This window comes from Mya arenaria, chromosome 4 (genome assembly GCF_026914265.1).
Source record: "Mya arenaria isolate MELC-2E11 chromosome 4, ASM2691426v1".
NCBI classification, from domain to species: Eukaryota; Metazoa; Mollusca; class Bivalvia; order Myida; family Myidae; genus Mya; species Mya arenaria.
In genome coordinates, this window is record NC_069125.1 from 13,313,751 (window position 1) to 13,328,416 (window position 14,666).

General features: G+C 36.1%; 1 protein-coding gene across 1 annotated transcript; it reads left to right on the forward strand.

The window, feature by feature from the left end:
• Positions 1 to 455: 455 nt before the first annotated feature.
• On the forward strand, positions 456 to 8,799 carry LOC128230638 (uncharacterized). Its single transcript, XM_052943080.1, has 8 exons — positions 456 to 473; positions 671 to 1,181; positions 1,813 to 1,956; positions 2,541 to 2,735; positions 6,661 to 6,840; positions 7,187 to 7,456; positions 7,726 to 7,851; positions 8,351 to 8,799. The coding sequence occupies exons 1-8, from the start codon at positions 456 to 458 to the stop codon at positions 8,536 to 8,538; spliced, it is 1,632 nt and encodes a 543-aa protein (XP_052799040.1). The 3' UTR covers positions 8,539 to 8,799.
• Positions 8,800 to 14,666: the final 5,867 nt, after the last annotated feature.

Sequence of the window (14,666 nt, forward strand, 5' to 3'; positions counted from 1 at the left end):
TGTTTTATTCGAGAGATAACCGGTTTAGGCCCGGTTTAGTTACGTCAGCAAGAATGTTCTATTCAAGATATAACCGGTTAAGTCCCAGTAACATTTCGTCACCAGTACAATTCTCCCGGATAAGTTACGCCAATAGGAAACTTCTATGTGAGTCCGAGCCGATATAGTTGTTGATTGTCGATAATTTTATTTTACATTCTTGATGAAATAGACACATATATGTACTGGTAGAAAATCAAGCACTGCATTTAATGTTTTAAGAATCTACCATGAGAATTAACATTTTAGTAAGAACTTTTATTAGCGTATTGTAAAAACAAAAGTGAACAAAGCTATTGAATTTTTTAGGCTAATGGTCGCGGAAGCAGAAACAGAAACAAAAACATGAAAAGGGCTAAACAGGTAAGCTATAAAAAAGTTGTATGTCACAATTTATCCCATTAAATAATACATTAATGGGTAATGGGTACACTGTATGTGTTTTACCTAAAGTCACTTTTTAATGCTGAAATATTAATACTTGGAATATTAATATCTCAAAACAGTCAGAGAATACTTTGTGTGAAATTTAATACAAAAAAACTATTTCGAGCCATTGAAATAACATGAAAATTAACTTAATATGCAGAATACCTGTACATACTTGTATTTTTGTACGTTTTCTATCCAGGTCGCAAAGAAACTAAAGAAAGCGGACATCGATGGCGTGGATGGTGAGGCGACGGTCGAGGCGCCACCGGAAGGCGGATTAAGCGGCTGGGCTGTTTGTGGTGGCAGTGCTGTCATCACTTCCGCTACAGCCGTCGTTCGCACTACAGTCCACGTGTCCGTCGACTCCATCAACACCGCGTTCAACGTTACAAAGGCAGGGAACAAAACAACCGGAAACGTGACGACGCCAGCGCCTGTGCCAGCTACGACAGCCAGGAACATTGACTACAACGGATGTTTAAATTACCTGTTGGCGAACTTTCCTGGAAGTGATGACCCCGGCTTCATTAACTGTGTAAATCTTGGCGTCCCTACCTATCACCCGTGCATGGAGAATTATTTCCAAGGTGTCGACCCCGCAACTGTCCCACCGGTGATGCAGGAAATATGTCAATTTAATCTCAACCAGCCACAGCCTCTGACCGCCGGAAACGTGTTCTCTGCAACCGTTACCACCGATGATGAAGTCGGTACACGCTTGGAATACATATTTGTATACATAAGTCTTCTCTGTGGTAAGTTGGGGTTGTTTCAGATATTAATATGATTCCGATTCTTTGACCGATATGGTCTGTGCCATAATTGTGGCAGTAATTAGAGATGGTAATTTAAACATTTGAAATAATATTGGAATCAGTGGATTTCGTTGACTGATGGATTGATAGGACTGTTTAAGGAGCACATGGAAAATGGACGTGCTATATAAGACGCCTTGCGCAAGAGAATGAGTTGTGTTTATAGTTATTGCTGTAGTTATTACATCTTACTAGTTTATTCATCTTCGATTGCAGGAATTCTTAAATGAAACGTGTTTGTTGGAGACTGTTTTTCTCTCTTGTTTGTATGTAGGAAAAAATGAGACTACAATTATATCTAATACATATCAATAATCATAACAAAAAAATATCACCATCTATCGATGATACTGCCACCTATGTTTTTTTTGGTACTGTTCGGTATTGTTCGGTACTATTCGGTACTGGTCGATACTGTTCGGTGCTATTCGGTTAACCGAAATTGCTCCGTGCTGGAGTCTGTGTTTGCTTCGGTGCTTATCGTATACAACCTCGATTCGGATAAAAAGTATCGTCTGTTTAACAGTGCTCCTTGGCGCAATGCTAGCGGTTTTCCTCGGTTACCGGATTACTTCCGTCATTGGATCTGTGCTGGTGGCGGCGGGGTTTATCGTAGCCTCGTTCCTGGACGAGGAAGTTGCTGTAACCGTGCTCAGTGCTGGCGTTGGCGGTAAGAGCAGCATACCTATTTGGAATTCCAGTTGAACCATCTTGAAATGAAGAGAATATCAAATGAATTATGTCATGTGTGTATACCACGTGATAAATCGCGTCATATACGCCAACACCATTTTTAATTAAACAAAGCGCAGCCTTTGTTTTATTACCGAAGTTTGATAAGGTGGTTAGTTTCATCGAACTCTTCGACAAGCCTGTTTCCAAAATAATGTTTTGACAGTGCTCCGTCAGACGGCCGTATTGTGAAAAGGTTTGTTGAAGTGTTTTAAGAAACTAAACTCTCAATCAAACTCTGGTAAAAGACCGAAAGCGGGGCTCCGTAAGCGGCGTAAACTGCGCCATATTTCATTTAAAATGGTGAAGAAATAGTGAAGTTATCTTTGTTTGAAGTCTTCATTCAAAGCAAATTATTGCGATCCAATGACGCAATTTATGACGCAGTTTATCACGTGGTACACACACACTCGGTATAACGTAAACCACTCAAACATTGCTAGTATGTATTAACCTACACCATCTTTAATGCCCATTGCATTTCTAGATACACGTTTATTAATCAAAAACTTTCTCTTGAAGGTATCGGGACGGCTTTACTACGCGTTGCCGCCATTATTGCGGTGCTCGAGTACTTTGACGAACTGCGCATGCGCGCAATCGTGCTGAGCGGAATGGGGGCGGTGCTTATCAATTTCTTGATGATTGGGATCACGTTTATTGACGGGATAGACCTGAACTGGACAAAAACGTTCAAATTCCAAGCCATTCCGGCAGGTGATTTTCATGTTTCTTGATATTTTAATTCCGCCGTATGAAAGACGAAGGTAAGGCACCAAAACAACATCATCAACGAAAACAACATCAACAACATCTACAACAACATCAACAACACAATCAACAACAACAACAAAAACGAACTTTTAAAGAATCTCCGAAGTTGTAACATTTGAACAAGTTTTATAATCATCAATCCGGTTTTTGCTTAATTTTTATCAATTGTTATTTTAAAATTGTTATTTAAAAATAATAATGCTTTAACAGTGGTTTGGTATGTGACCGAGTTGTATACAGTGGCTTAACGTTTTCTTTAAGCTACATTACGTTAACGTAGCCAAAGAAAGTTCAATTGGCTTGTGACCTCATTCTATTTTGGTATAATTTTAAATAGTATTGCTTACTCAGTAATAAAATGCAAATGAATGCCTCCCAGCCCAATAGAAACAAAAAAAAGCAATAATTTAAACAACAGCTGCAAAAAAGCAACAACATTAAAACAACAACAACGTAAAATCAACAACAACAAAACAGCAACAAAAACAGCAAAAAACAATAACAACAACAGCAAGTTTTTTTTAGTTTCTATTTTAACTGAAATCGGGCGTAAATTTCTATATTTCAATATCGAATACTATACTATTGGTTAAACAGGGAACCGTTTACATAACGATCGTACAAGTGGCTGATATATTGCGGTTTTACACTGTAAGAAACAATTATACTCAATATACTGCTTGTATGTTGAAGTTTAACGCTCCTGCTTTTATAATATGTTCGTTATTCTTCGCATGAGAAATATCTCCTCAAGTGATGTTAAACGAAGCATTTTATGTATGAGTAGGACAAGGTAAACATTACATTTATTTGGCCGAGCTCTTTCAAAATATCGCTTACTAAAAATACTAATGGTATTCTATTTCAAATACTGGTTTAGCTTTTTCGTATTAAATTTAAATATATGAAAGCCAAAAACCAGGTCATCAACTATCACTTTAGTATTATGGCAGGCAGTTTTAAGTGACGCTCTTATTCAAAATCAATACACACACATTTATAACAAGCATACATTTTAAGTGAAAAACCTTAATCTACTTACTAAATAATGCATTTATGGAAAATATTAATTACTGATAACAAAATGGTAACCGTGTATTTAAAAGCTAAAAACATGAAAATATTAAATGCTTGGCGAGTGCTAAAAGATTTACTGTGACTACTATCGTCTCATAAGGTAGAAATACCATGTTTTCTGCTACTTTCTTTCAAATTAAACTCGGTATTATTCATAAGAACCATTGTTTTCTCGTGTGTTTTGTCAATCTTCACAGTATATTTAAATAATCGTGTTAATTGAGGTAAATTTTATTTGGGAGCAAGAGTGGATCTTTAACGATACGCTCAAGTAACAAGTAAAAGTGAGATAAGGACATGGTTTAGGTTTCAACTATTGTGGAGTCTTATCTTACAAAATAGCATTTACCCATTGCTTGAAACAATACGTTTGCATTTAAATAACGGTTGCTTAAACTTGTTTATGCATTTTGTGCCAAAGTGTTTACCCCCAAACATTTTATTATAATTTCAACTAGCTTCTTTAAATTTAAATTTTGTCAAAACATAGTACACCACTGTTCAGATGAAGAATTTGTTAAACTCTGCCTCCTGTGAACAATCTATTTACTTTCTGCTCTTTTGCACTACAATTCGAAAATATACAGTCAAACCCCGTTGGCTCGAACTCGCTTGGCTCGGATTCCTCGTTGGCTCGAACTGGATATAAATGACAAATTGATCCATACTGAAGGTATGCATTCCCGCTTGAATCGAACTTTTCATGGCTCGAGGTATTTTCGCCTGTCAATGTGTGCTCGAGCCAACGAGGTATGACTGAATTGAATTGAATTGAATTACCTTATAGTAGACAAGATACTACTCTGGGCTCTAGGTTTTTTAGAATGTTTTTTTTTTTAAATGTCTTTGCTTTGTTTGATTAGAAATTGAAAAGCTTAGTTTACATTCTGATGTGAGCAATTTCTGGTTATCTTGCTTAACTTTATTTTGTGTTGTTATGGTTTTTGTTGGATCTTTAAGTCAAATGCTTAGAAATTGACGTAGCAGAATTAAAGAATATTACAATTTTACTAAAATTGGGTCTACTTCCTCTTTCATAACATACCACAATTCAATACAAACATCAGCCGTATGCGTCATTAATTCATTAAAATGGGGATGATTTGGAAAATAACTGTTCATTTGGAAATTGTTGCAATGATTTTTTATTTAGTCGAAGTAGTGAAAGGTAATGTATTTCTAGAAGTTTTACGTTAACAGTGTGTGTGTACCACGTGACAAATTGCGTCATAAATGCTACGTCGGAGGACAATATTTTGATTTGAAAAAAGACTTTGAACAATGTTAACTTCGCTATTTCTTCACCATTTTAAATGCAACATAGCGCAGTCTACGCCGCTTACGGAGCCTGCCACAGGTCTTTTACCAGAGTTTGATTGAGAGTTTAGTTTCTTAAAACACTTCAACAAACCTTTTCACAATACGGCCGTCTGACGGAGCACTGTCAAAACATTATTTTGGAAATAGGTTTGTCGAAGTGTTTGATGAAACTAATGACCTTATCAAATTTCGGGAATGAAACAAATACGGGGCTCTTTAATCTTATTAGACTGCCCTTTGTTTCATTTAAAATGAAGTTGTAATAGAAAAGTTATCTTTGATAAGTCTTCATTTTAAGCAAAATGTTACCTTCCCACGTAGCATATATGACGTAATTTATCACGTGGTATACACACACTGTCAACGCTCATGCCATCGGACAAGTTGGACAATCAACGATTAAAATTTAGTATGCACCTCCAACAAAAAACATCGAATAGTACAAGGCATCAAACATAAGATAGTAGTTATCAAAATCTCAAGTGTCACACTTTCAAGGGAAGATATCAAAATATGGACCATCGCACTTGCAAGGGAGAATATCAAACTATAAACCATTAAAGCGTCGTAGTTGGAAGGGAGAGTATCAAAATCTTAAGTATCACACTTACATGGGGAAAGTATCGACTCTCAAGTATCACACTTGCAAGGGAAAGTTTCAAAGCCCCAAGCAAATATCACATTTGCAAGGGAGAGTATCAAAATCGCAAGAATCACATTTGCAAGGGAGAGTATCAAAACCTCAAGAATCACATTTGCAAGGCAGAGTATCGAAATATCAAGAATCACATAATTTGTAAGGCAGAGTATCAAAATCTCAACTATCACATTTGCAAGGGAAAGTATCAAAATCTCAATCATCACATTTGCAAGGGGGAGTATCAAAATCTCAACTATCACATTTGCAAGGGAGAGTATCAAAATATCAAGTATCACATTTGCAAGGGAGAGTATCAAAATATCTACTATCATATTTGCAAGGGAGAGTATCAAAATATCAAGTATCACATTTGCAATGGAGAGTATCAAAATCTCAACTATCACATTTGCAAGGGAAAGTATCAAAATCTCAACAATCATATTTGCAAGGGAGAGTATCAAAATATCAATCATCATATTTGCAAGGGAAAGTATCAAAATCTCAACTATCATATTTGCAAGGGAGAGTATCAAAATATCAAGTATCATATTTGCAAGGGAGAGTATCAAAATCTAAACTATCACATTTGCAAGGGAAAGTATCAAAATCTCAACTATCATATTTGAAAAGGAAAGTATCAAAATCTCAACTATCACTTTTGCAAGGGAGAGTATCAAAATATCAAGTATCACATTTGCAAGGGAGAGTATCAAAATCTCAAGATTCACATTTGCAAGTGAACGTTGTCGGGAAAATTCTCTTGTGAATGTTTTGTTTTGCACTCTTATGCAACTCTTATAACGATTAACAATTTCACCGAAAAATTCTCAGGCATCAGTCTAGTAGCGAGTTTTGCCCTTAAACCGCTCAAGCTGAAGTCACGCAGAGACCGGAGGGGAAACCAGATATCAGGATGCGGTGCGAAGTGCTCCGACTACATCTTCAGTGGGGACCTGTTCACGGACATCGTGTTTTACCTCGTGGTCCTCGTGTTTCTACTGGATCAGACTGGTGCGTCAATTTGATAAACCAAGGATTTCGAATCAGTTTTCAAGCGAAGTTGAAAAAATGTATTAGTCTTGCTTATTTTTGGCAGATCACTTCTGTAATATGTATTATTTAATGCTTATGTTTATGATGATTTTTAAGGGATTTTCCCACATTTAAGTTTGTTTAAAATATATTTCAATTCGATTGTTTAGCTTGTCTTTACAATAAAGCGCATGCCTAAGTGTTCAGAATATCTTGTCCCTTAACATAATAAAATGGTGAAATGAAACCAAACGATTAAAATCACCTATTTGTAAGAACATTTGCTTTGATATGTACACTTAAAACAAATCCTTTTCCTCTCCAGGTCGACCGATCTTCAGCGAGGGAATGCAGCCAATCATGGAGGAGAAAGGCTTTTCCCAGATCAAAGTCGACATCCAGCCCTTCATTGAGAACGGGGGTGCCCTTCTGGGGCTGCTACTGCTGCTGTGTTGGAAACGGCACGACCTTCCTGGAAACCTGGCGGTTCTGGCGGCCATGGACGCCTTGATCGGGATTCTCTCGCTCCACGTGCCGGAAATGACGTCATACGCATGGGCGGCTGCGTATTCGGCGATTTTCGGTTTTACCGATGGTATCGTTAAATTTATTAAAAAATTATGAAAATATATTTTCATACATACTTATTCACAATTAGAGTTAAACACAATTTTCTGAAATGAACATTTTAATACTTTAATATTTACTGAACTCATTGAATTTAAACGGATGAATAAAAAAATGAAGTGATCTTTATAGGTCTAGGTTTGGCTATTCATAATGATAAACTGACCAAGGAAGATGTTGTACAGATACATGCCTTCTAAGCTTTAAAAATAAAACAACATTTTGGTGACTTCATAGGTGTGTTTGCCTCAGTCCTTCAAGACGCTATCCCAGAGGGATTTGAGCGGCGCCATATCCGGATAGTCGCAGGCATCCTCGGGTTTATTGGGGGCGTCGGAACAATTGCTTCAAACTGGATTGCGGGTACCCAGCTATTATTTAAAAAAAGTATATTTAAAAAAAATGTATTTGTAGGTTCGAAGAAAGGATTTACATGTGGAAAAGAATATTGCCAAATTTTCTTCGAAATCCGCTTTAAAACTACAGGTCTAAAATGAATTTAGAAAGTTTATGATATATATTTTTGTTAAGTCAGTTGGATACACAAGATGACGACTTTTCAATCCGTATTAAAACCATATCCTTATATTCTTTTTGCCATTATTTTTTACCAAGCAGACGCGTAGCCAGGGTCGATTTAAGGACTACCCAGATCGATGCCTTACAGCTTTTAAACCCCTTCACCCCCCCTTTGGTTTGTATTTAAAAATCGGGGTTTTTGGCTTGAAAAAAGCTTGTCAAATTCATAACGCAACTGTGTATTAGCGTACAGTCAACTACGCGTCTGCCAAGATACAGTTCTTTAACCAGATTGATGGCTAGATTTGCACCACATGACTATAAATTCCCCTTATCATTTCAGAGGCTCTAGATGACAAATTCGAAGGCAAGCACGTGCCCTTTTACTTCTCCGGCGCGTGTCTGCTCGTGGCGGCCGTGCTGGCATTGATCTCGCGCATCGTGGTCGTCCGCCGCCTCGACAGGGAACAGGAGGAGGAGGAGACGGCGCCGGTTGAAATGGCAATGGAATATGGCTCGCGAAGATACTAGAAGCGCATGCGTAAAACCAAAATGTCGCACAAATTGATTGTGTTTGTGGTAACGCATATTAGATGAGCAAGTTCTCTGTGTAATTTAATAAGAAAGCGAACTCTGAAAAAGTGAATGGCAAATAACTCCGAACAACAATGCATGGAATTGATAATTGTGCAGTTTTAAGCCGAAAGTTTTGCAAACGTTTTTATTCCAAAAATGGCGGATTTTAACATGGTGTAAATTGTAAAAGCGTAATTGTAATTGTTTAAAGCTACAATTAGGTACATACGAAATTTATACTTACTACTTATTATATTAATAATTAGTATTTTACAAATGTATTTCACATTACATCATACATTTATCAAACACAATAAAGTTTCGTAGAAATAAAAATCAGTTGTTCTTACATGCAGTAAAGGAAGTCTCATAGTTTTTAAGGTTCTTCTCATATACAGTTTGAGCCGTGTCCCCATCGTAGTTTCAAGGGGAATAATAAATCGAAATGGGAAATTTTAGCCTCAATATAAAACGAGGTGTATAGTGAGTAATTTAGCCCCTTCAAACATGGTTATGTAACAACGATTATTTACATCTAAAGCGAGACTCAACAGTGAGGGGTCAGCCATACCTTCACTCCGCCCATTCTTAATAATTTTATTTACACTTCATGTCATCTAACTACTTCATAAACGAGGAACCCCTTAAAGAGTGGTTACGTCACAAAGATAAATTACTTCTAAAGAGCGTAACTAGGCGCACAGGGGACCCATTTTGTTTTAAACAAAAAGAAACTATTAAATAATATGCTTTGTTTATTTCTTTAACACTCAGGACATTCAGATCTGAGATCTGATAGACAGACACATAGCAATAAAGATACAGATCAATACTATACACGGACTTAGGGAGGCTTAAATTATCCCTTACATGAGGGTCGTCCATGCTCTGTATGCTTCCCGAAAGACGGTAAAATATGGAACCGTAGCTCCATTACCTAGCGCTCGGCATTTAAAGGGAAGTACTGGGAAAATTGTATTCTCAGTACTGGTTTAACCCAGGAAAGTTGTATCTTATGTATCGGTGCTTAAAACCGAGCACGTAAAAGAACAAAGGGGTCTCTTCGAAAAGAGCTAGTGTACCATAACCGGATCTCTTGTATCTCTCTTTGTTTTTTTGAAGTTTTCAAATGTCTGGATTTGAATTTGACTGCGAATTGCTGTCACTTCTATTCAGTGTCACTTATTGCATATAAATACATTTTTTCTTGATGGCGTCACGGCGGGGTCTAGCCATAGTTACGGCCAATGGGCACGAGCAGACCATGATAGACTTAAAATTGCAGGCTAGATGTTGTACTTGTTTCTTAATTGAATCGATGTATTTTTTTTTTTGCTTTCTCATAAATCAAACAGAACGCGATCGTAATACCTTTCTGCACCGAAGAGAAAGTCAAATTGCACTGATTCAACACTTCGAAGATATTCGTTTGTACCCGTGATCAATTAATACAACTAATATAATTATGGAAAAGGGTAAGCAGGGCGTATGAACCATGACACATATAAAGACTCATTTATATCAAGAAAAAACTTTCGATACGATGCTTTATACCAGTAAACTCCAAACTTTGTTATGCGTATATCTGAAATAGTGTGAAGAGCAATCAAATACTTTTCAATAAAAAGAGGGCAGATTGACTTTTTACATTTATTTTGAAATCAGCAAAGGAATACGTTCAAAGCATGCATATTAATCAGATTTGAAAGAGAATATCCACAGCCTGAAGATGGCTATTGTGTGGCGAAAGTTCCGAAGTAATATGGGTCAGAGGTTGTAAACTGCATTTATGTACAGTTTTTAAATGCAAATATGGTAGTCTTAACCAAACATTGGCAACTTCATGATAATGATGTATGCGCCCTTAGGCAGGTTTTGAGCTTAACTTTAGCGGAAGGGAACCGACAAACCGGTCGAAAAATTATTGAAAAATACACAAGCACTTCGTTTGCCATTCTAAGGTACTTTTTATTAATTTGGGTGACATTGGTGGATTGCTACTTGAGGGACCCGTAACCATTTCCTTACGTTTCTGATGGTTTCTTTCCATATGATACAAACCTATTTATTCACTATATATGGGGGCGCAGAATCCAGAATCCGAATACAGTTCGGCCCTTAAAGTGGAAACCGGACAATGGCCCTGAATATAGTATACCAACAGAAAGATTGATATGTGTCAGATGCATGTGTTTAGGGCAGGGCAGTGAATACTGCCCCTATCTAGAGAAACTAGAAAGAAAATTCTTTACAAAATGTCATTAAACACAAATTTTAATAATGTTTATATATTTCATAACTATTTTAATGTAATCTTTTGGAAGAAATGAAAAAATAAAATAGTTGTATAATCTTTCGCTTTTTTTGTTTTCGTATAATATTGAAATAAAAAAAATGTTAAAAATATACAAGGGAGGTAATAAGCGTTCTTTTACTGTAGAATGTAGATTTTGATATTAATTATTTGAATACGCTTTTTATATTTATCCGCACCCGTATGGTATATTTACCCAAGAACAAAAGCTTTCATTTATTCTAAGTAGACTCTACTGTAGTCTATTTCAGTCAAATTTGTGTCTTCTCCCGAAACAATATACATTTATAAATGGTTATGTCACTGGTATATCGTTACCATTGCTTAAGACAAGACAGTTCTAAAATAAATGAAAATAATGAATTGGATACAACGAAATGGACGAAAATGTGTATGTTACCAAGTAAATGTAAGGCAAGTGCAATTGGATATCAAAGTTAGAAATATGCCCTTTCATAAGGAAACAAAATATGTTTAAAATATTGAACGGGCTGCTCGGAGCCTTTCCATTTAGAAGAAGCATGCATGTGTTCATCGAAAATGTTCCCATATCGATGATTGAAATTAACGCTTATTACTATTATTATGAAATCCGAATCCATAGTGCACCGTTTCTCACACCATCAAGCAATATATTAAACATGTTTCATGCAGGGCAGTCGTCGTAACTGTTACTTTCATAGCTTATTTGAACTCAACGAAAACATCGTCTTCCGGTTAAAAGGGTCTTACATTGAATGATACAATGAATATCAAGGGGGCTAATTCAATCGTCTATGCATATGGTAACCTTAAACATGTTGTTTTACATCGTTGTACGTTTACAGGCGTAACCCTGCCGACATTCGGTCAAGCAGGCTCTCGAATCGTCATTTTCATGGTCCAAAAGTCGTCATTACGGACCATATGTCGTCAGTATGTTGTTAACAACACAGTCACTTTTACTTGTATGAAATCACCACATTTATGATCATAAACGTATCAATATATAATTGACCATTAACGTTTTTAACGTTACAATTACCAAACATTTAACAATAATTTAAGAAACTAGCATAAACGAACGAGTTTATTTGCAATCTGAGGAAAAGTCTTGCCCATATTGACTTTATGAAACAACAACACAAAATGAAACTTGTGATCGTCCGAGGATGGAATGTTTTAACTGCTCATCAAAGTAATTGAATAATAATATATCATGCTTTATGCTTTTACGGTAGTTTCATCACTTTTACGTAAACATCAGTCGGTGTTTGACTGGGCTTGGTAGCAATGTCTCTAACGAAAGGCAAGTGTTTCTCCTTGCATTTAAACACATTTGCGCAACTTTGCTGCGGTCCGATGCGATTGGATATTGTGGACGGAAGATCAGACGGCCTCAAGAAGAAGTCAGATTTTACCAGACTGGAATCCCTTTTTAAGTGTGCTTGCTTCCGTGGCCCGTCCATTATGGCTATAGCATATGGATCATGACTATTGTCCTCCAGCTGATCTCGCAAGGATCCCATCAAGTGCAAACTGCGGTGGCCGTAGTGGTGGAAGCCTACAGCCTGCACATTCCTCAGGACAATTTTTTTCATTGCTGTAAAGAACTAAAAGAAAAAAAAGAAAAATAATAATAATAATAATAATAATAATAATAATAATAATAATAATAATAAAAGAAATAATACTAATAATAAATACAATTAGAGGATATTTGTTTATTTCAGTGTCAGATCGTATTTTATTTCACGAGTGTCATAGAAAAACATATTTTCAGGAGTGGCGAAGCCACGAGTGCAAATGTAGTTTTTCTATGATCACGAGTGAAATTAAATACGATCTTACACTGAAATTAACAAATTTTCTGTTTCTTTTATGCTTATTTTTTAGTTTAGTTGAGTTTTATTAGTTTTTGAATTTACTTCTTAATTACCCCCCTTTTTAAAAGGGTGGTGTTTACACCGCTACCCGTGGGGCACCCCTCACGCAAAATTATAGATGTCAACTTTTCTATTTCCGGTTTTTTGAGAAATAGTTCTCTGCTGTTCATTCTTATAGTTTATTATTCGCTCGTTTTTTTAGTGCAAAGCTTTTATGAACAGTAATCAATCAAGTTTTATTAGTGCACATATGTTCCGAAAAAACGAAAACATTTTTTTTTAAGTGGAGCATGAATACATGACCAAATTACTACGCCGCTATTTTATGAATGAAAATTTGGAAGGTCAAATGTGTAAGCAAAACAAATTCGGATACTCATTTAAACATTTAAACATGCTTCTTAAGTTAAGACTGCATGTGTTTTATAGTACATTAATATTCAGTCATCTTGCTGTCAGAGACCAGTCTGTTTCGCTTGAAAACAGGTTTGTTTTCCAGGTAAAGAGTTAATGCCACGCTAGTTTGTTGACAAATTTTGAGGCGTGGGTGGGTTAAAAATATCGGATTATCTGTAATTTGTTGTGTGAATTTTCCGGGAAGCTCATTTTACGTATTACAACGGCAAACAGTTCAAAATACATTTGGACGATGATATAAAATTATATTTATGTTCGAACAATTGTTTTCTTCTGTAATTTGTTTGGTATGAAAGCAAATAATCCAACATTCAGCTTCAAGAAAATGTTTGAAAATCGGGATAACCGGTAATAAACGGTAAGTTGTTAATTTCCAAATATATATTTATTTAAATTTATAAAAAATCTTTAATTTTTAAACATTTTGTTTGCCAACATTAACTGGCTTTAAAAGAATTGTTCTGTTTTGATCAATGCAAGTAACTACAAAGGAATTTAAAAGTAGTTCTGAAAGTTGATATTTTCACTCCTTATTTTGCAGTGAAAATTTCAAATTATTTTCACTGTTGTTATTTCACTGTTAAAACCCCATATTTCATCGGAAAGCATGAAAGAAATAGTTTTATTACCAGCAGCTTTAGCGATCGGGAAGTGAATAATCTACCTATGATCCATACAACCTGTAAGGTTTAATATTTCATATTTAACTAACCCATTAGCTTGAGTGTTTGTTTTATAAAGGCGTTTCTCTTGTATTTCTTTTATTTCTAACTCCTTTTCGTTCCTTCGCCCTTTTCTCTCTTTTTTTAGCTATCATCGCCTCTTAATTTTTTGCTTGCAGTATAAGTCTCTCTACCTTGTTTTGTTCTCTCTGTTTTAACCTTTTTAGTTTTCTTTGTCTGTTTGTTTCCTAGCCTTTTCTTTTCCTTCAATTCTTTCAATACCTCTTCACTTTTTGGCTTATTTTCTTTGCTTTTATAAAGTTTCCAAACTGATGGCAACACCAACACATCAACCAGCGAAAGCGATATAAGGCCTGCTTTTTCCAGGGGGTGAACTTTGCTCTCTTGTTTACTCTTACTTTTCTCGGTGTCATGGAGCGTTCAACAGCATGAGGAGCAAGTTCTGTCGTGTAAATAGTGGTTCTCAATATTTCCGGATTAATCTCATGACTGTTCTGTTTGTGGCAAGTCCAATGTCAGAATGCCGTCTTCGCCGACGACAAAGTTAAATGACCAAACGTATCTAACACAGGAAGGTCGAATAGGAGTCGTTCGACATATTTAACATTGACGCGTCGAGAGTGTTTATGCTGTAAGCTGCACATGGTTCGTCGTCAGTGGTACTTAGTTCCTCAGTAATGTTTGGCTAATCCATGTTCTTTGTCAAATCAATATTTTCAGCGGAGATGTCTTCACACGATCGAAGGAAGATAATATTGTCGATCGCGTTTGAATTTAACGGATAAACGCCACATTTATGGAACC

Coding starts and splice junctions, on each gene's coding strand:
- LOC128230638 (XM_052943080.1), top strand. Junction 2,736..6,660: donor ATTCCAAGCCATTCCGGCAG/GTGATTTTCATG, acceptor AAAAATTCTCAG/GCATCAGTCTAGTAGCGAGT. Junction 7,457..7,725: donor GATTTTCGGTTTTACCGATG/GTATCGTTAAAT, acceptor GTGACTTCATAG/GTGTGTTTGCCTCAGTCCTT.